The 21532-nt window shown below is 40.8% G+C and overlaps 1 protein-coding gene across 2 annotated transcripts in view; it reads left to right on the forward strand.

The window, feature by feature from the left end:
* CDH2 (cadherin 2) overlaps positions 1 to 19741 on the forward strand; it is a 312962-nt gene extending 293221 nt beyond the window's left edge. For both annotated transcript variants that reach the window (XM_085605715.1, XM_085605714.1), the window contains exons 15-16: positions 2573 to 2737; positions 18340 to 19741. In XM_085605715.1, the coding sequence (XP_085461841.1) occupies positions 2573 to 2737; positions 18340 to 18546 (372 nt within the window). In that variant the 3' untranslated portion in view covers positions 18547 to 19741. The remainder of the gene's footprint in view (positions 1 to 2572; positions 2738 to 18339) is intronic.
* The last annotated feature ends 1791 nt before the right edge of the window (positions 19742 to 21532 follow it).

Consider the following 21532-nt stretch of genomic DNA (forward strand, 5'->3'; position numbering starts at 1 on the left):
CCGGTGCTTAATTTGAGCCGGTGGTTTCCGGTGCTTAGCACCAGCACTCCAATTGGCAGCACTGGCATTTATGACAGTGTGCCACATGGTGGGTTTTTTGTCTGGTTTAGAATGAGCACAACAACAGATGTTTACCAATTCAATATACGTTAAAATGACTAATACTGGCCACCCTTGCTAATCTAATAGCTTTGGGGCCCTGGAATAGTCTGAACTGTCACACATGTAGGAGTGTGATGGTTTGGGACTGTCATTGGTATCGCTAGCAGGGACAGTGTAGGCCGCAGTGGCCTCCTGATAAGGGCCCTGGCACATATTTTTTTACAAATTAAGCACTGGTGCATGCTGATCAGTCACAGACGTGGACCTTTGCTAGAATGTGCTCAGTGCTTAATTTGAGCCGGTGCTGAGCACCGGCACTTAATTGGTTTCCGGTGCTCGACACCGGCACCTAATTTTCAACACCACACTAAGTGCAGTCTCTTACATGGTGGTGCTGCTCATGTAATTTAGAGATGAGCAGTGTAACAGTTGTTTAGGAAAACAATATACATTAAAAAACTGCTAATACCTGCCTCCACAGCCACTCCTTTAGCTTTGGGGACCTGGAATAATCTGACCTGTCACTTTTACCTGCGAGAGAGATGGTTAGTAGTTGTTTTGGCAGCGATGACAAGGGCGATGGGTGGTGCAAGCTGCAGTGGCCTCCTGGCCAGACCTCTTAATATTTTTCAAATTAAGCACTGGACGTGCTGCTCGACTATAACTGTTTGAGAGCAAGGTGCCTATGCTTCTTCATGCAGAACAGCCTTAAGAATAAAGTGTCGAGTCCCTCCGGAGCTTTGCAGAACCCAAGACCTCGGCTTTGGACTAAGGCGAGCAAAAAGCAAACAGCTGCGCCAGTGGCAACTTAAGGAGCAGATCAGCGAGTAATAACCTGCCAGCGCGCCGCATGAATGCCACATCTAAAAGCGTTTTTCTTTCACAGTTTGCTCCCTCCTTATTTTACACACTCGGCGGCAAGTATAAGCACTTTTAAACTAAACATTTTTACGTCTTAATGTTGAAATGAGTTCCGCCCGGCAGGCGCTGTTGGTGAAAGCATTGTGCTTTAAATGCCTCATGTCGGATTGTATACAAATACGACTTCCCATTTGACACACGCTGAGTCGCGTTGAAAGCATGAATATGCCATGATTGCAATGGGGGTAAAAATACGTTTGTACTTATATACAACTGATTAGAGTACCTCCCATAAGCTCTGTGCTCACAAACCCTTTCTTCCCTGCCGCAACGCCTCCTACCCTTTGCAAAAAACCTTTGCATCTTGAGAAAGCAAATGCCATTTTTTACGGCTGTGTCGTGTTCTGTGCTGCGAAACAAGGCAGTGAGATCTTTAAAGCATAGAATGAGACTGAACATCAGACTTTGAAACTGAATATATCTCAGATAGTTACAAGATGTTTGTGTGCATCTGGGCGTGCAGAGCCAGATAGCCATCTCACGATTAATTGTTCCAGCCCTAATCCACAAATATTGTTCTCTTATGTGGCTTACTTCTGCTTTACTACCTGAATGGCCAGGTGTAAGTGATACCTGCCCATGGCAAAAACCTTGGTGATTTGGGTTCGCAACATTTATTTTAAACACCCTCAGACTCCATTTTTAAACAAATGCTCTAATTTTCATATAGTTCTTCTGCAGTGGCAAGTAGGTGGCCACTAGAAAGAGAATTGTTTACATTCACATGCTCTTGCAAACCTCATTCTGAATGGCATTGCTCATAGTTAGCAAAGCGACTGCTATTTGTAATTGCATTTATTTAATGCTTACGACCCCTGACGAGGCGTCAAAGCGCTTTTTCGGCGAGTAGCACGCTACTCCGGAACCCAAAAAGGATTAGTTGTGAATTAGTATAGGGCGATATGAAATTAATTTGAGCGGTGGATATATGAGTTTGTTAGTTAGATTGAAAAAAGAATAGTGGCGGGATAGAAGAGGGAAGGGTTTGCATTAATACTGACGAGGTGTCGAAGCGCTTTTCGGCGGATAGAATGCTACTCCGGAACCCAAACATGATTAGTGGGGAATTAGTATAGGGAAACATAAAATTAATTTGAGTGCTGGACATGTTAGTCTGTTAGTTGGATTGAAAAGGATAGCAAAGTGATAGAAGAGGGAAGGGCCTATAATATATACATTTTTGGGGGAATTCATAGCATGTGAATCACAAGACATCATTTTCCAGTTCACCAAACACTGAAGTGACTTCCTTACATTGCACTTTTTTACATTTTATTAAAGTATGACACTTCACAAGAGTTTTTAGATGATACATCCCGTAAGTTATTTATCACACTACATGGACCCTTTGAAGCATAGTCCTATTGTTCGATGTTTTGTAATTGTTTTCCCAGAGTTGCCACTGATAATCATGTGATTGTGGGGAATCCTGAAGGGGCTTCCAAGGAAAAGAAGCACTTTCTGGTCATGGCTATAGAACTGCAGCTCTGAAATGAGGGCCTTTGGCAGAGTCCCTTAGAATAACCTCATGCGTACTTTGACTCTTTAGGACTATGACTTGAGCCAGCTTCAGCAGCCTGATACCCTGGAACCAGACACCATCAAACCTGTGGGAATCCGCCGGATGGACGAAAGGCCAATCCATGCAGAGCCCCAGTACCCCGTCAGATCAGCGGCCCCTCATCCTGGTGATATTGGGGACTTCATTAATGAGGTAATTGTTATTAACCTTACGAGTGACAAGCTTTCCTTTCTTTAACAGGTTTGGTTTTTTAATATGGGATTTAATTTTTTTGAGGTTGGTACATTTGTGATAGTATCATATAAGATGTTGAGCATGAATTTACAATGTAAAGCAGAAACATATGTGACTTTGCCACAGTGTCCGTACCTTTGTACACCATGTGCGATGGATTAGTGAAGGCTGGCTCACAAATGTGATGCAGAAGTGTTCGAAAGAAACGTCGACCCAGAGTGACGCAGGTTTTTTCGATTGGAAAGACGTTGGAGAAAATCTGTGGTTATGGTTAAGTTGCACTTTCCACAGGAAATAGATTTTTTGATTAGCTGCTAATTTTAGAGCTGTTCGAGTCTGCGTGAAATTTGCCAGACCTTCATAATCCATTTCAAAAACATGTTGGCAAGGCTTGGCATTCAAAAGGTTAATTTCCTACATATTCTGACTGCCGGGTTAGGAACTGGTGTTGTGAGAACCGATTTTGAAACTTAAAGCAAATCTAGCATTTTTGGTATAATCGAGAACTACTGCAACCTTAGTGGCTTTCATGGCTTGGAAATATTGCTGCAGCCACCACAATATGATGAGAAAGGTTGGAGACGCGTTCTCAACCCCGGGTTGTCTGATATAAATAATAGGGAGCCAAGGAGGAGCAATGGGGGCATGCATCCACACAAACGATCAGGAGAAATCACAGCAGAATGGAAATGGCTTTTAATCGACAAAAAAGGTTTAGATAGACAGACCATGTTGAAGAACCATAAACATATTTCTCAAACTAGTTGAAGATCTGTTCGCGGTTTAAAAAATGGAAACAGACATTAAAAAATGCCAACAACCTGCAATTGGTTCTGAGGATACAGAGGATGAGCAGCAGGCAAGATGGAAGTCTACACCCTGCACCCAGAGTCCATTGCAGATGACCAGAGATCAGTGGCGGCTGGCAGGGGACTGGGGTGTTGGGCTGGGGGGGTGCTTGAAAAAAAAAATACAGAAAGAACACTTACCTTTTAAATGGTCGCCGTCTCTTCGTCGCGTTGACACTCTTCTTGGCGAGGTCCAAACCAAGAAGCACCCAGGATCCCCACAGCCAATCACAATACTGCGTTGTGATTGGTCCGAGCGCCATGGGTCGGCGCTCAGATGGGGACAGGGAGTCTGTGCATGTTGCTCACCAGGCTGTGCATTACAGCTTGGTGGGAAAGATGCAAAGTGCGCATAACGGCCAGGCAAGTAATCATGCACATTTGGAGTGTGCAAACCACTCCTCCCATGTGACCCTAGCCCGTAGCAAAGAAAATGGTAATAATAAGGTTATTATCATTTGAAAATAAAATAAAAATCTCTGCGAAAAGTGCGGCGACGCTCCTCCGCCTTAGTGGAGGAGTGGCCCCTGCCAGAGATCTTGTGCAATGGGAGCCATATCCTGCACCCAGAGAATGTTACACACCGTCAAAGACTACCTGCAGCACGTTCAGGACCAGAGAGTTTGTGCGTCTGTTGCACGTAGGCAAAAGGGGTGTGCACAGCAGTTTCTTGCTTGCATGGAGCCAAAGACCAGCACTAGAAAACAATTCACGGAAATAAACCTTGTTAACAGGAAGTCATACTGCTATATTTTGTAGCGAAATAGTTTTATTTGAAAGTCACAAATTCCCGGTAAAAATTCCATCTGAAGGGAGGGCACGGTTACAATGCTAAACTTAAAAACACTTCGGTTTGCTAATTATGGTGAGCGGCACCGTCTTAATTCCACCCTGCTGTACTACCTATGACCCCACACATGATAAAACGCGGTTGTTTGTCGAAATATTGTGTGGGAAATATCGATCTGCTAAAATATCATAGCCTAAATGTCCAGGATTAAACTATTGTAAGTATGTATAGGTCTGTATAAGCTATTTTAGGTAATATGACGAAGGTAGGTTTACATATAGGTTACTATATATTTATGGTTAACTCCACATCTAGTGATCTAAAAGATACACAGCCCAGCAGCATATATGTGGACTTAAGTATAGCACATCTATACTTACCTGTATATATCTACCTACATGATATTACCTATAATCACCCCTAATTACCTGTACATACATACCTTTATAATATTTTGGTTCTCGATATTTAAACTACTTTTTCCTCGACCTGATCCTTCCCGCATGATATTCGGGTGGAATACCCAGAGCACTCGGCATGTCCAGTAGCTAGTACCAGTCACCTCTACCGGCCTTGCTGGAGCATATGTTGGTCACCACAGCCTTGGGGTCAGATGGCGCCCAAATTCCAACCCGGATTGGCACCCATGAGCAGTTTCATTATTTGAACAGGGGAATTTCAGAATGCCCTTACGCAGATGTGCTTAGTGCGCTCTCTCCATTTGTACTAACCTAGTCTGCACAAGCCCAAGCCACAAATATCCAAACATCCTTTATGAATGTAGCATATAGTATTTCATATACACATTGACTATGTTGTTGAAATTGACTGTGAAGGTACATTCATTTTTTTTCAACGTGGGCAATTGTAATTAAATCTTTCATTTTGAAATGGAAGATGTATCAATTAACTCTTTTATATCTATAGTAATTACACGCACAACATTTTATCGGACCTAACCGCAATCTCCTCCAGAGGGATTATACACTGGTTTCCATTTAATGGACTAGCAAAACTATAGTTTAGCTGTAATGCATTTATTAGCTTGGATTAATTTAATAATACCAAGAAATTCATTTTGCTTTTCTTTGCACATTACCCTTTGAGTCATTATAATGGTTGAAACTGAATACTTTGAAGGGAACTAAAAGCGTTTCATCAAATAAGATTACCGAGCAGGGCACCAAATTACATTTCTTTCATAAAGTGCTTTAAATATTTGTCTTGCCTTGGATTTAAGAGCCAGAACAGTGGATTGCTTTTTGAAATTTATATAGAAATTTGCTACGGTGTGTTGCATTTTTTTTTAGCGAACTTGTCAAATTGTTTTGTTTTTCACTAGCTACACGTTCTATAATTATTTGTGTGTGTATGCTAAAAGTCTTTGTTTAACACGTGGTAAAACATTTCAAGAATGGTTTCTCACATTACCTTTGATTCATAAACTCTGATGTTAGATAGGGTGAGACAGAGGAAAAGCCCACATATAAGATATTGAAGTGCAAAATGTCACTGTAATAGGACAGAACTGTAAGTTAATCAGCTTCAAACATTACAAAAAGAAGTTAACCACACCACAATAATACATAGTATAATCTGGCACCCCACCCTTAATTCTCTCTGAGCCCCGACGATGCCCAAAACAAACCCACTCAGACTCTCAAACAGCCAACTACATTCTACCTGACAAGTGCCCGTCCTTCCACATTGTTACCTCTATGTCCCCATCCCTTACTAATTGCCCGGACCATGTGTCTATCAGCTAATGTCTGTAATTCCAGGGCACCCAGAGCTAGAAACACCTGCACCGTAACTACCCAACACACTCCAACTACTGACTCCTCAGCTCCCCTCCTGCCACCCAGAAAAAAACCCATCCTGTTTCCACAAAATGTACCCCAAATTAAAAAAAACTATCCTAACACTAAAGCCTCTTTCCCAAAGTCTTTAAAAGAAACCTTCTCATCTCTAGTAAGTAGTGTTTGTCCATGAAGAAAGATGCACTCTTAAAATACCCCCTGACTAATATTAAAATGTACAACTACCCTATGCCTGGAGGATGGCGGGAACTTGCAACTCTGTTTAACTTTCTGAAATCTTTCAAAATAGCAACCTGTTACCTCCACATTCCTGCCTCAGAACAAACTTGGTCCAGATAACTAACGTTTCTGCGCACAGGCTTTTACTGCTTGGCATGTCTGCCTTCAACACCTTCAATAAACCCAAACCCGACAGTTGTGCCAAGTCATTTCCTCCCAAATGAATTACCAGAAGGTCGAGGCAACTGCGTCCTGAGTATAATATCTCTGTCAACAAAGGCAATAGCTGGGCCCATCTCTTACAACACCAGCCTACAACATTCCAGCTGTCATTTAGCCCCAGATAACGTCCAGATAGATGCCAGTTAGCATATTTGACCACCAACTAAAGAGTGCCCTACAACCCATGTCATAGTATTCACTGGCCGGTGGCCACATATTCATCCTGCAAAACTAACAGCCCAAACATAACATCAGATAAAACCTTAGCAAACTTCACAGCCCATGTAAACTGTTCTAATACTTCTCACAGCAAGCAGAATTTCAACTCCTTGTCTCCTAATCTCATCCCTGGAGAATTGGAGAAACTCAGCCTGTACCCCTCCGGGGGTGCCCCAGTCCTAAAATAATGTGTGTCACACAGTTCCACTATCAAACCAAAGACTCTTGTTGCCTTCCGTGAAACCCTCAACGGTTGATACTCTATCAGTCCAGCTCCATTCTCATGGCAAAAAACTATGTCTGAACCTTTGCTCTGCAACTCATCAATTCCACAATACAGCCACCGGACACATGGAACTAACTACCTTCTGTCTCGTTAGAAAAAAAACACCATCTCCAACACTTTGCTAACCGGTCTGAGACTATCTCAGCCATAAAGCTACAACACTTTCCATGGTCTCAACTTTCTGGTACGAAAGACCCATGCTACCACAGCGATACAGCAACTTAGATATCCTAGATGCCCAAAAAAATCCAAAATATGCACCGAGAAAATATTTTACACGTCAAATACAGAATAACAACACTCTTTCTTGCTAGATTCTCCTGATAAATACATTTGATTTCTAGTAAGCTTAATTACTCCTTGTGTGATCTTCATCGCACCATTCCTTACATCAGTAATAAGGCAGAATCTATTAGCACAGACAGAAATAAAACAGGAGAGGATTGGGTTACGGCACTCTTCTATAGCACCACACCAGATCGCTATCAGTGAATGTAAGGGTAAAGGGCACTAGTTTTAATTTGTTAGTGGAGGTAAGGGTGAAGGGCACTGGTTTCAGTTTTATAAAGTTGTGTGCATGGGAGGTGTATTATGATAAGAGTAATTTGGTGGAAACTGTCATATCCATTTAGTTTTTGTGCTGTTCTTCTTTAGAAAACTTTAAACTGGGACTATTAAGTGTATACCTTAAAAAGTGATTTTTCAGTGGCATTTTTTAAGTTGAAGTAACTATCAGAAGGAAGAAATGTTTCGAAAATCCCCACTACATGCCTTTTTAAGCAATTGGTTTATGGTTGAGCTAACCAATTTCTGGCTTCCCTTTCCACTTCTTCACTGATGCAGGTTTGTCCTCCTCTTTCTGTTTAAGTTGTGTTGATAGACCCTGCAGGTGCTGTGGTATCACGCTGATGCCATATAAGCGCCCACAATAAATAAAGGAGTTATAAATAGAAATGTAAAACGTTGTTTCTAAATTAATGTCCCAATCACTCATTAAAGGCACTATAGTTTCAGAGGTACAGGTGTGTATCTTTAGCATGAACATAAAAGCAGCTGTCAGTTAACTGTTAATTGCCCAGTGTTTGTTTTTCCCTATAATTTGGTGGTCTGAACTTTGGTTTGAATGATAAAACTGCAAGTATAAACACACATTGGTAAGAACTGTAGGTTTAGCGTATAAGTGAATATACCTCTTCAGTGATTGGTGAGTGTGTGTGTGGTATTGTGGATAGCTAAGTGGGTAAATGTGAGTTTGAGTCAGTGGGTGGATAAATAGATGAACGACTGCGAAGATGAGTGACCAGGTGATGAATAAGGAGTCATTGAGTGTGTGGAGTAAAGCATCCATTTGTCCAGCCATTAACTTAATCACACTTTCGCCCAATCATAATGAGACACACAAGCACTCACATACACCCACACACACCCACAAACATGCGCACATATTCATCAGTCAACAACGAAGAGGGATTTCCAGCTATAAGACTGGCCTGTTACCGTTCGTAGTAATTCAAGTTTCAAATCGACGTGGAGCAAAAAGATCTGCTACAAAGTCTACTGCTCATCAAAAGGGTGCAGTCAGTCATAGTCCTATAAGGTTCCACGGGAAGGCAGCTACAAGGAGGGGTGCAGAGGGAAGAATGGCGGGGAGACAGTCCTGTCAAGTAAATACTACCACAAATGGGCTAGCTTTCGAAACACAAGCCAGACACAGAATAACCAAATCTTTTTCGGTCTGACTTTACATGGCAGCTATCAGTACGACATAGTGTTACCATTTTTTTAAAGTGACATAGAGCGGGCTTTGGCTGCACCCAGAGGAGCATCACTCACTCACTACAGGCTATTTGTGAACGCCTGCGTGTGAATGCGTTGGCACAATGAAGCCAGACGACCTGATGGTTTTGCATGGGCTGCTTGTCAGTTGATTCCCAATTACCACGGTTGGGATACAAGAGCATATCAAGATACAGTTGCTCATTTTTAAATTTCACAAAGACCTGGAAGCCTTTATTCTTGAAAAAAATTGGAGATGTAGCTAGATAGTGGATGTGTTCCTTATCAACCTGTTTGGGAGGCTTGCTTTTCTTTAAAACTGCGAAGATTAATTTGCTTATGTAATGTAAGAAGAGACACTTTGCCCTTGCTTTTATAAGGTTTCCTTTGCTGGATTGCCTGAATGTTGCTGGGCCGGTGGTTTTTGGAGAGGTAACAATCTTGTGACAGGTGACAAAGGTTTGTAGGTTCTAAGTTAAGCATGTAGTATGAGATGCCATCTCATGAAATTAACTCATTCTACTTTTGTTGGTCTGAATATTCTTTAATCAGGCAATTATCTCAAAAATATGGAAATCTAGGCACCCATAGATGGAAGAGTGAGTCCTGTGTGGTGGTCTGCATTTTCCTAATTTTCGAAACTACATAGCAAGTTAAAGTGGAAATAAACTGTAAAAGATTGTGAATCGTCACAAAGAATTTGCATTTTGAATGTTCACCACGTTTGCAGTAGGAAGTCTACGGCACTCAGATGGATATGATAATTTTAACACCCCCAACCCACACTTAAGGGTTTGTTAAGTGCCGCCTGCGTCTGCAAATGATCACAGATCGTGATGCCGTGAATCAGTACTTGTCATTTGCAGATGAAGGTGACATTTCTACACACTCATGACTAATGGGCAAAATGTATTACGAATCTGTCCCAAAAACACACTGACAATCGGTATTCACTTGAAACTAACATTCTTCAGTGCAAAATAGTAAAGTGTATACGCAGCATTTTAATTCAGAAAAATAATAACCACAATATACCACTGTGTCCGATAACCTAGAGCATATATGCACTAGTTAAACAGACTACAAAGGCGTGAAAAAATTTCATCAATTTTATATAGCTCAAACTCGAACCGAAGGTATCAGAGCATTTTACATGAGCACCAGTTGCGTTACGGACGGGCATTTTCATTTTGTTAGGCACAGGGAGATTAAGGGATTTCCCCCAAATCACATGATTTTGTACGTTCCTGCCGAGACTCGAATCTGGTTCCCCAGCTTCGAGATCGATTGCTCTAGCCGCTAGGCCACATCCTCTTTAAAGTATAATGCTTTTTCAGTGGTGCCGAGATAAAACCAGGGCATTAACAGACAAAAAAAGCTACAACCACGGAAATTTTAAAATTGTATTTATACAACACTTACTACCCTTTATGAGGCGTTGAAGCACTTTTCGGTGAGGAGCACACTACTTCGAAACCCAAAAGGATTAGTGGTGAATTAGTACAGGAATATATGAGTTCATTTGAGCGGTGGACACGTGAGTCTGTTAGATGGATTGGATAGAAGAATCTAGATGTGTTGTTTGGGAGATCGTAGTTGTAAGATGAGGTATGGGGTGAGTTAAAAAGAGAGATGGAGGAAGGTAGAGTTTCTAGAAAGGGATTGGGGAGTAGTAAAATGAGGTTTGGGATGAGTCACAGGAGGTGTACATGATGACATAATTTAGAAAGGGTTGTTTGGGGGATCATAGTAGTAAATGAGGTTTGGGGTGAGCTAGGAGGGATAGAGAATTATGTTTAAACCTGCAAAGCGCATTCCTAAGGAAATATGTTAATGGGCAAATTCTATGACGAAAACAAAATAAGAGAAAACCAGGGGAGCTGTATGTTTTCCAGTGCCTTGAGTGCTGAATGTAAAATAACTAAAGTTTAAAATTCGTCCACAGTAAATCTCATAAATGCTATTACTAACGCAAGGAAAATCTGAACTATTTACAAAATTCATGCCTTTTCAATATCATATTTGAATAGCTCTTTAATTGAGCTTTAATGTAGAAGTTATGGTGTGGGAGGGAATTTTGACACCACGAATCTTCAGCAAATATAGTGTAAGCAAAAACAAAGAACCCAAAAAGTTCAGACCTCTGCCTTAAAGTGTAGCAAGGTAGCAGATAGTGGTACTGGGGTGATGAAAGGAAGATGTTATCAAAAAACAGAAAACTCAGTGTAAAGTTCAGAAATACACAAAAGATGAAAGAAGTAGCAAATCAACATTTGCATCCAATTCAAAGACAAGTAAGGCACAAAAAAAGTTAGACAAACTTGATGGTTGCACACAAGATTCACAGACAACCCATAAAGAAATCAGAAGCTTTTACAATGTTTATTTTGCCCGACCCAGACCAGTTATCTCATTTAGGCAGCATAATATATGCAGAAGAAGGTTCTCCAAATAATGCATTGTCTCTTCGAAATCATCACCCGGAACACTTGTGGACATGAAACCAGATCCAGCACACGATCATCTAAAAGCCTACGAATCTCAAATCTGGCTTGCGCAAGAGATCAGAAGAGCGAATGGAAAGATGTTCAAAAATACCCATTAGAGCACACTCTTTTTTTTCAGAGAGTTTGTGCTGCCCCCAATTGTCAACTATGACCAACAGTCAGAGCACAAACGCAATTTGGACATCAAGAATCGTTGGAGCAAAAAGAAATCCCCTGAAACTCCTGTAGCACACAGTAGATTCCAACCAAAAGGCAAAGTGTACAAAGGGTTAAACAACATATGGAGTCTTCTTTGAGGAGAGGACAGACGTGCACAGTAAGCAAAGCTAAAGGTCAGAAATAAGAAAGTTGAACATATGCCACAAATCTAGAACATGTCTGTTCCCATCACTATCATCTTTTGTCACTTTTATCCTGGCTGAGAAAAGGTGTGAAAAGGGAAGAGATTCCAAATATTCTGAAAAAGTCAAAAAGTGATGGTGACTGAGAGCTGGTAAACAGCCTGAGTCATTGGGTTCCAACCGGGGATGTAAAATCGGTATGGCCGAAAAAATCTCATGTACGCCTGTCAGGCCTGAACAGATTTACTACTGTGGATCTGTCCACCAATAGTGTGAAGTATGCCTGGGGTAGGAAATGGCCCATTACAATGTTTGATTTGCCTTATATGTCTGTTAATCCTTCAAACATGATCGATTACAGCCATTCACGAATTCCTATCAGACCCCTACATACCCTGGAAATGGTCAGACATTTTCTCCAGCCAGTAGCTGAAGAAACTCTCCGAAGGTGGGAAAGCGAACTGGTCATTCCCAGATTTTGTGGGATGTACAGGATTTGCCTGCTCCATCAGGTAAATGATTTCCAAATGGAAAAAGAAAAATGTGCTTTTCCACATCAGATTCCCCGTTCCGAAGTCTATACTATGTAGATTTCCTCAGAGTGGGGATAGGAGATTGTGAGAAATGTCCCATTGTAGCTTTCCGGGCATACCTCTGCCAATGCTTGTGAATTGAAAAAAACTAAAAGTAAGTTCAGGGGGTTATGTAAATCTCTTACCGTACATTTAATGGGTTTGTTTTGTGAATCAGGCCATAAATATGAAGCATTAAAAGGTACCTTAGCTGTCACACATTTCATTAAACAGTTAATTTGCCTGGTGTGAAATTAACAGTGTGCATTATTGATGCCCAAAGATTGCCTCTGCACACCCAAGATCATTTTATTTAATTTCAAATTCTGAATTTCGCACACATTTTGGTTTGTGACCCTGTCTGAAAATCTCCCTATTTTGATGTATTCTATGTCAAAATGCTTTTCTATACAAAATATGTTTCGATCTTTCTTTTGTTGGTGACACTTAGAAAGATACCAGAGTCATTTACAGCTACACGGAGATGTAGCCGCAAATTACATTTAACAACAAAGTTAAGTGATGCACATTAATTGAATCTTGGATAATTGGATAGCTCCAAGGAGAAAACAGGCATTTGGTTTACTTTATTTCTTCAACTTGCAAATGAACATTTGAAGTCTGCCTCACAATAAATCCAGGGTCGCATTTTCATAGAGAAGTGAGACCCATTCCCCTGAAAGATGAGAGCAATCGCTGGGACAGCTCTCTCCCAGACCGAAGCGTGAGAGACTTTTTTTGCGAAACTATTGTTTAAAATGTAATTTTGTACTTGGGTGATGCTTGCCCCTGTGTCAGCGAGTCAGCCAGGCCATCACTCATGTTAATTTGTTTTTGTATATGTTTTTAAATTTTGTTTTATTGTGTGTCGTTAATAATAAACCATTACAATTTGAAATAAAAATAGGCCAATGTTTAAAAGCAATCACAAGTTGGTGTGGGAAGTGCTGAAAGTTCAATCATAGCATTGTGTTGCAGATTGAACAATTAAGTACTATATGTTTTGAGTACTCACATGTTATAGGTCTACAATTTCCACAGTGCGTCACGTTACACTTGTACTATAAAGTGCAATATAATTTGTATGGCAGCGTGATACAAGTAGTCCAGTACATCTTGATCCCTGCTCGTATATTTGGTGGATTTGATGAATGGAAGACCTTCAGTGGTGTGGAAGCAAGATAGTACTGCCTCATTGAAAAATCAGTTACAAAACAAAAGGATCCACCTCTGGGGGGGGGAAAGGGGGTGGGGGCGAAGAAGAACCTTCTGATCCTTTTGTTTTGTGTGTTTCTGTGTGGAGAACGTATCCACCTCCTATGCCCGTGGAGGGCTTTACCTCTACACTCCCCAATCTTGGTATTTATAGTCATTGAAAAATCACACAGCAACGTATTATTGATTGACTTATAAAGTGCTATATGATTTAAGTGGTCATTTATTGTTGGTATACAATTACGAAGTTGCTCCTATTTATATAAAGTACTAAGTGCTGGAGCAGCAGTGTGGTACAGATTATCCATTAAAGTGCCATACGATTTCAATAGCAGAGTGGTTCACATTTTCCAGTTCATCTAGAATACTGTTCATGTATGTAGTACATTTGCCGATTAGGACACCGTTAATGGTATTAAAACAATGTAATACTCACTCTTTGCATGAACGAATTCCCAGAGACATAAAAATTGGAATCAGAAAAGCTCTCCACTGTATATAAGATTAGGGAAATTTGAAAAGGGCACAATACATACAATAGCACCCACATGTGAGAAAATAATTATGGTATGGAAGTACATTAGAAAGTAGGAGCCATCTCTTATGAGAACTATTTATCTATCCTCTTGAGCCCCCCACAGTATCCCCATCCCAGGGTAATGTGAACCAGTTGGAAGTTGCTAGATCAGTAAGATTCCTTTCGGAGTTAGATAATTCCACAAATCCTGAAGCTCCAATGTCTTAAGTGTGCAAAAGTCTGAATGGTAACCAACAGAATATTCTGGAGTTTAAATACAATCTTAACTCCACATTACCAGTAAGTACTTTGCCAACATTCTTTGAAAGGGCTAACACATACCAGGGTAAGCCCTGCATTTTATGGCTCATTTTAAAGTTGGGGGATCAGGAACCTGGTTCCATTTTTCTGATTTAGACCGTCAAGAGTTGAAGTGATAGTTTCCCCCCACCAAGAGCATGCCAGCTCATTTAGGCCAAGACTTGCTTGAATAGTAGAGGTGAGGACTCTCTAATTAGACTGTCTTTTTCAGCAGCCTACAAATCTTATTTGCCCAGTATCTGTCTATTGCAGTTCCGCAGTAGGAAATTTCCCACTTTGTTTCAGTTTCAGTAGTCACTAAAACCGTTTGTGTTTGCTGGAGTCTGCGTTCTTTTCTCTCCTTCCCACAATTTTGACTGTGGATGGAGTTTTGGTGCTTTGGGGCAATTAAGTTTTCTGCTAGGCGCTGTATAGATACAGTACATATAAAAATGAAGTGAATATAACAATATAGTACAATACAACTGTTTGCCAGTTGTTCAGCTTCTCAGTTTAAATCTTATTCTTTCGTCTGGTACTCATGTCATTTTTTTATTTTAGTTTTATACCGCTCACACCCATCCCTTATGCTGCCACTTCAGGCAACTAAGGGAGTGCATACATACATAGAATATGGCTTTTTATTTGATTGTCTGCCAAGGTGAATAGAGGCGTATACGAATATGGTTGGTTCATCTTTGGTTGGGTGAAGTAATTTTTTTGTCCGGACTAGGTGTCTTCCAGGTAGTAAGCCAAGTGTAGCTTGCTTAATGCAGCAAGCCGGGTCTGGTGGCTCAATGGACTAATGTGACCTCTGCAGGGGCCTGTATTCAACCTCATGGTCACAGGTTCAAACCCCGGTGGGTCCACTCAGCCGTTCATCCATCTGAGGTCAATAAAATGAGTACCAGTGAGTTGGGTAACAATAAATATGTGTTATTCAGCGTCAAGATACCTCCGGGTGAACATGCACTTTAAATACACATGTTATGTTGTTGGATTTATGTCACAGTATCAGTGTGAGTAATAACAACCGGCACATACATCAACTCCATGCTATTGAATAAAAAATACGGTATGTTAAACATATACAAGGATGTATGGGGTGGATGTCATCTACTAGATACAGCACACCTCACCGAAATAACCTTACACAGTTGGGCCCTTTGGGTCACCGCTATTTCTGCAAAATAAATGCAGAAACTTGCAGTTATGCTGATAGAACACCTTCTACAGCTCCTCAACTGCTCTTTGAGCACCCGTCCGGTTCCTCAAGATTGGAAGTCAGCTGTCATCATACCCTTATTTAAAAAACACACTTTTAGAACCCTCTTACCTCAGCAATGTTAGCCCAATCCCACTATTGCCTTGCCTTCTATCTACCCTACTTAAAAGATGGGTGTTTACTCAACTTCTTGACTGTGGAATCAAATTAGATTCTTGATCCTTTCAAGCTGACTTTAGGCCGGTAATGAGCAATGAATTGGCAGTGAACCCCACCACAAGGTGATCTTCAGAGATTAATGGATGCAAGGGGGTCCAGGAGCTTTAGAGCTCCGGGACCTCTTTCCAGTCGTTGATAACATTGTCCATAACATCTTACTTACAAGAATGTAATAGAGCAATATTAAAGATATATCACTAGTTGAGCTAAAATATTTTCTAGCCTTACATCAGCACATGGTTATGCACCAACCTGTTTCCTCTGAACCAAAAACCACATTCAATTTGCTGTATCACAGGACTCTTATCATGTTCTCCCTACTCTTCAGTATCTCATGAGACCACTGGCAGATGAATGTGTATAACAGGTCTTGGCTGCCCATCTTCCTCGGGTCCTCCTCCTGTTGCAGTGCCACAAGTCTGCAATCCAGGTATATATATTGATTGAACCTCAGACTGAACTCTCATGTATCCAAAGTGTCCAACACGTGTTTCTTCCACCTACAAACCTTGAAGAAAATCTTCTCTTTCTCGGATGATGAATACAAGGCTCCAGTTCTAGTTGCATTGATGCAATCCCGACTGGATTATGGGAATGTCGTACTCCTGAACGCTCCTAAGAGCACAATCGAATCTAAAACTCTACTGTCAGGCTGCTTTGTAGGTCTAATGAACATGACTCTACCTCTCGAACTCTGAGATCATTACACCAGCTACTTATGCACACACATATTGCTTTTAAATCAGTAGCCATCATACACAACACATTCTTCATAAACAAACTGGGATTTCTTACAAAAAAAGTCACATGGCATAAGCCGGTGAGGCATGTTCGACCGGAAAATACAGTTCCCAAAATCAGAGCAACGACTTTGGCAACAATTTATTATAGCCTTATAGCCCGCCGTAGCGGGCTATACCGGCTGTTAATGGCCCGCTGCAGCGTTAAAGGCCCGAGCCGAAGGCGAGGGACTTTAACAACAGCAGCGGGCCATTAACAGCGGTATAGCCCTGCTACGAAGGGCTATAAGGCTATTAGAACATTCTGCCACTAGAGGGCAGAATGTTCTACCAAAACAAAGCCCTTCAGGGAGCGTGAGGGGATTGAAATCCCCTCAGGCTCCCTGAAGTCTTTGTTCACAGCCAGAGCTGTGAACAAAGACACATTGGAATGTTGGAGCTCCGGGCTTATACCGGCCAGTGTTAGCCCGGAGCGCTCCATTGTCTTCAATGGAGCTGCCAACGTTCCAATGTTCTAATACCATTTACTGTTCCTAACTCCACATAAGCTTACCTTCACAATATGTTGTTAGGCGATATTGTGGAGTCAATATAAGTGCAGGTCAATGTTAAAACTTCAATATTATTGTAGATTACCACTTCTTCAACGAGTGCCATTATTCAGGTGGTGCCACACATACCTTCATTAAATCCATATGTTTACATTTACGAACAAGGGCTTTCATGCTAATTATTTTCTGAAAAACATGCCAGGCACAGTCGTTTCCCTTTTTCTGTTTTGCTTCATTTAGTATGTTGTGCACGGGAACAAAGTATTGCTGTGCTTCCTCAGGACAGAGGGCGGCATGCTTTCAGAGGCTCCATCTGTAATGCGCGTTACAATTGTGTGGAATTTATTATTATGGGTACACATTCATGAATCATATTAATTATACATTAAACCATAACAGCAAGTACATTAACTAGCCATTACAACCTGCCTCTGGTGGTTTTTAGGCACCAGGCCAAATGCAAAGTGACTCATCCTGTTGAAGTGTTGGAATGGTGAGATAAAGCATGACTCTGGAATCTTAATGTTGTTATAATGGAGGTAATTTGCATTGATTTCCTTTGTTTGCTTAACTTTCTTTTTTTACTTTTCCGATACCACACTATGCTTCCATGTGACTTTAAATGAGTGTAAAGGATCAGCCATCACACATTGTGTCTTGTAAGAAATACGATTCCAGGCCGTTTACACCATTTCTTCTAATGGCATGAGCATTTTCAAAAACAGTTTAAATTGTATGAACATTAGTATTAAGCCACATATGAAAAAGATGGTGCCAGGATCACACATGATTAATTAAATATTATATTTGTCTAAGCAAAAAAGCAAGCTGAATTGTCTCTTTGAGAAAGAGGTAAAATGATTAGCTAAATTTGTGGTATCATTTAAATAACTTTGGAAAAGTAGAGAATTGGATAGTTCCTGACGGGTTTCGATCTTGTGACCTGAAGTTACAAGCGTATCTCTGCAGCAGACATTTCCACCCATTCAGATGTTAAATGTATGTGCATTGTAAACTTAATATAAATGTATGCGATAGATCTGAGAGATAATACTAGTCCGCAAAAGGCAATTTCTTTAAAGGTGTGTTGGCTGGAACAAATTTTATAATTGGCTTGAACAAATTTTATTATGAACCAGTGGTACCCTGATTTCCACCAGAAGTGACAGTCATTCATTTTCTTACTTTTGCAGGGACTGAAGGCAGCAGACAACGACCCTACAGCCCCACCATATGACTCCCTGCTAGTGTTTGACTATGAAGGCAGCGGCTCTACGGCTGGGTCCCTGAGCTCTCTCAACTCCTCAAGTAGCGGCGGTGAACAAGACTATGATTACCTCAATGACTGGGGCCCGCGCTTCAAGAAGCTTGCTGATATGTACGGCGGCGGTGACGACTGAAGTTCAAGATGAGACTTTAATTTTTTGGACAAGGACAAACATTTCAACTGATATTCCCAAAAAAGCATAAAGAAGCTAGGCTTTAACTTTGTAGTCTACTAGCACAAGTGCTTGTCCGAAGGCTTCGGCATAGGCTGCAAACCAATGTGGGCTCATTGGGAATATCTGTAATCCAACCAATACTGCTTGGAGGAAATTGAGCTCAGTTACACTTGAATTTTACAGTACAGAAGCACTGGGATTTTATGTGCCTTTTTGTACCTTTTTCAGACCGTAATTAGTTTTATGTTCAAGGCTTTAATGGTACTGATTTCTGAAAGGGTGAACTAAGCAGACAAGGTACGCTGTGGACTAGAAAGAGTAAGTGACATATTTTGCTTCGACACGCTGGTATTACATTGCATTGCTTTTATTAAAATATGGAAGAAATTGAAAAAAAAAGATAAAACAAAACTCATGGGGTCATTTTATTGGCTGGACAAACAAATCCGTGAGGCTGAAAACTGTACAGAGCATTACTTCTAGTTTTAGATTATTTTTTTCTCACTAAAATTCTAAAACTTATGCAGCCGGTTGCGAATAAAGGGAGTTGTCATATCACCCGTTTGTCGCAGATCTTTTCTTTTCTTCATATACAAGTAGGGTATTAGACACGTTTTGGTCTTAATTCATGTGCACTCAACAATTTATTTTGGTTCTTTAGTTTTTTTTCACTCCACTGTAAAAATGGTTTGTGTACATAATGTTTTTTCAGCATAGTCTATGAAGAAGTGCAGAAACTTCTGAACATGTGTATGTATTATTTGGACTATGAATTCAGGTTTTTGCAATTTGCATGTTTATATCTTTTTTTGTTATGGATAAAGTATTTACAAAAGAGATTGCGATCAAGTGAAAACAATTCAGCTCATGAAACGTAGATTGAATTCTCAATTTTTTATTGGTTTGAGAGTTGTGGGGAGGGTATGGGGCAGTCTTCTTAGCACAAATGTTTTACATAATTTGTACCAAAAACAGGACGAGGTGGTTTGACACTGGTGGCACTCATAATGTGTTTTAAAAAACCCAACAAAAGAGTCGCTTTTAAACCGGAGAGACTTCTTACAGCGGCCTTCCCTCTGTATTGTGTACCGGAATATAAATGATGCACCTCTGACCCCCAACATTCTGAATAAAATGCTAATTTTGGATCCGGTGACTGGTTGCACTTTTTCTTTTCCACTCGAACAGCTTTGAATGTTGAGAAAATCCCAAGATGCTTACATTTTATTGTGAAGAATAGGGGAGAAAGAAAGCAGTTCTTCACCACTCAGCATGCCGGAGCTGCGCGTGCGATCCTCCGAAGACCAGAAGAAATCGAATTTCTGTTGTGAATATGAAAGAGATATGAGAACGATCTTTAGGTTCCTTCGTGCCATATAAGCCTTAACTGCATGTCTTTTAAACTATCATTTTTATTTATTGAAAAGGACGCACATGTACTTTTAAAACCGGTTTTATGTACTAATGTTACTTCAGTGGCTTCCATGCATTTTTTAAAATTTGAAATACAAAGGAACTTTTTCTCTGGCCCAGAGTACGTGCAAATGTATTCAAACGTCTTGCACATATTTGTTCTGTTATAATGGTGCGTGTCTTGTTTTTTGTCTTTTTCTTTATTATGTGTATGGTACGTTTTCTTGAGTATTTATGTTTCTTTTCTTTCACGTACTGCTGACTTGCTTTCCTCCTCTGTACGGTTCAATGCACCGATCGGAGCGTCTCATGGCTAGCCCAGCAGACATTGCACCAGGGGGCCTTGTATATATGCACAGTGCACTTTGATATTGTAGCCTGATTCTAGTATTTTGAGAATTCCTCCTCATCTCTACCTATTAAACAACCACTAAAGCACAAAAAAGTAATTACCTAAATTCAGCTCTGCATTGTTAGTGGCTAAAGTATCTGTTAAATGTTTTTCTTGCATAACTGTGATGATGTGCGGCCAAGACATGCGTTCATTAATTTAGAATGTAGATGCTGTGTTTTTTACACATCGTCAAGCCTCGCGCTACATTGCAAGTTGTATTACATTTCATAGATTGCGTACAGCTCTAGATGCTGCCCTGAAAGCACCAAATACATAGGCAAGCACTTTTCACCTGATTGTGAAAGAACTATAAGAAGAAATATTCCCACAGGTTTATGGGCAATAAGGTCTGAAAGATTTTAGACAGATGATGGACTGAACTAAAGGGTTCCAGATAAAAAAAAATATCGACAGACGTGTTTTTTCTTACTTAAAGTGAAGTCGAGTACACACGTTGGTAATGATGTGGCGAGACCACTGTTGCTTTGCTATGAGAACAAGCACTTGCAATGCAATAGGTCTCGCATTTGCAAGATTTTGGCTTTTTACATTGTAAATGACAATGCCTTTTATTTATGTGTTTAAAAAACCTGCAATAATAAAAAGCATTGTCTTTTACAATACCAATAGGTCAAAGTTACGAAAATGCGAGACCTATTGCATTGCAAGTGCTTGTGTTGCCGGGAAGGGGGCTTAGTGGACTAATGCGCCCATGGTAGGGGCCGGCGCTTGCCCTCATGGTCACAGGCTCAAATCCCGTGGGTTTGCTCAGCCTTTCATTCTTCCGAACTCGATAAAATGAGTATCATTGAGTTGGGTGACAATAAACATCTGTTATTCAGCGCCAAGATATCCTTCTAGGTGGACGTGCGATTTACAACTACACATTCTGTTCTGTTTATGGGGTGGGTGCAGACACTGAATCAGGGGCTTTCTGACCTATAGTGGGAGCACCCTCTGCAGGATAAGTACAGTTTTACCCTGGAGTAAAGCCAGTAACTTTGAAAGACTTTGAACGGGACTGCCCAGTGCCCTGACAACCCCTGTTTTGTGACCCTTCACTGATGACCTCTCGTTCACGCCCACTTGTTCTCCATGGCTTGTCACTCATACATCCTGTCGGCTGTCCTTGGGAGC

Source organism: Triturus cristatus, chromosome 5_1, assembly GCF_964204655.1.
Source record: "Triturus cristatus chromosome 5_1, aTriCri1.1, whole genome shotgun sequence".
NCBI classification, from domain to species: Eukaryota; Metazoa; Chordata; class Amphibia; order Caudata; family Salamandridae; genus Triturus; species Triturus cristatus.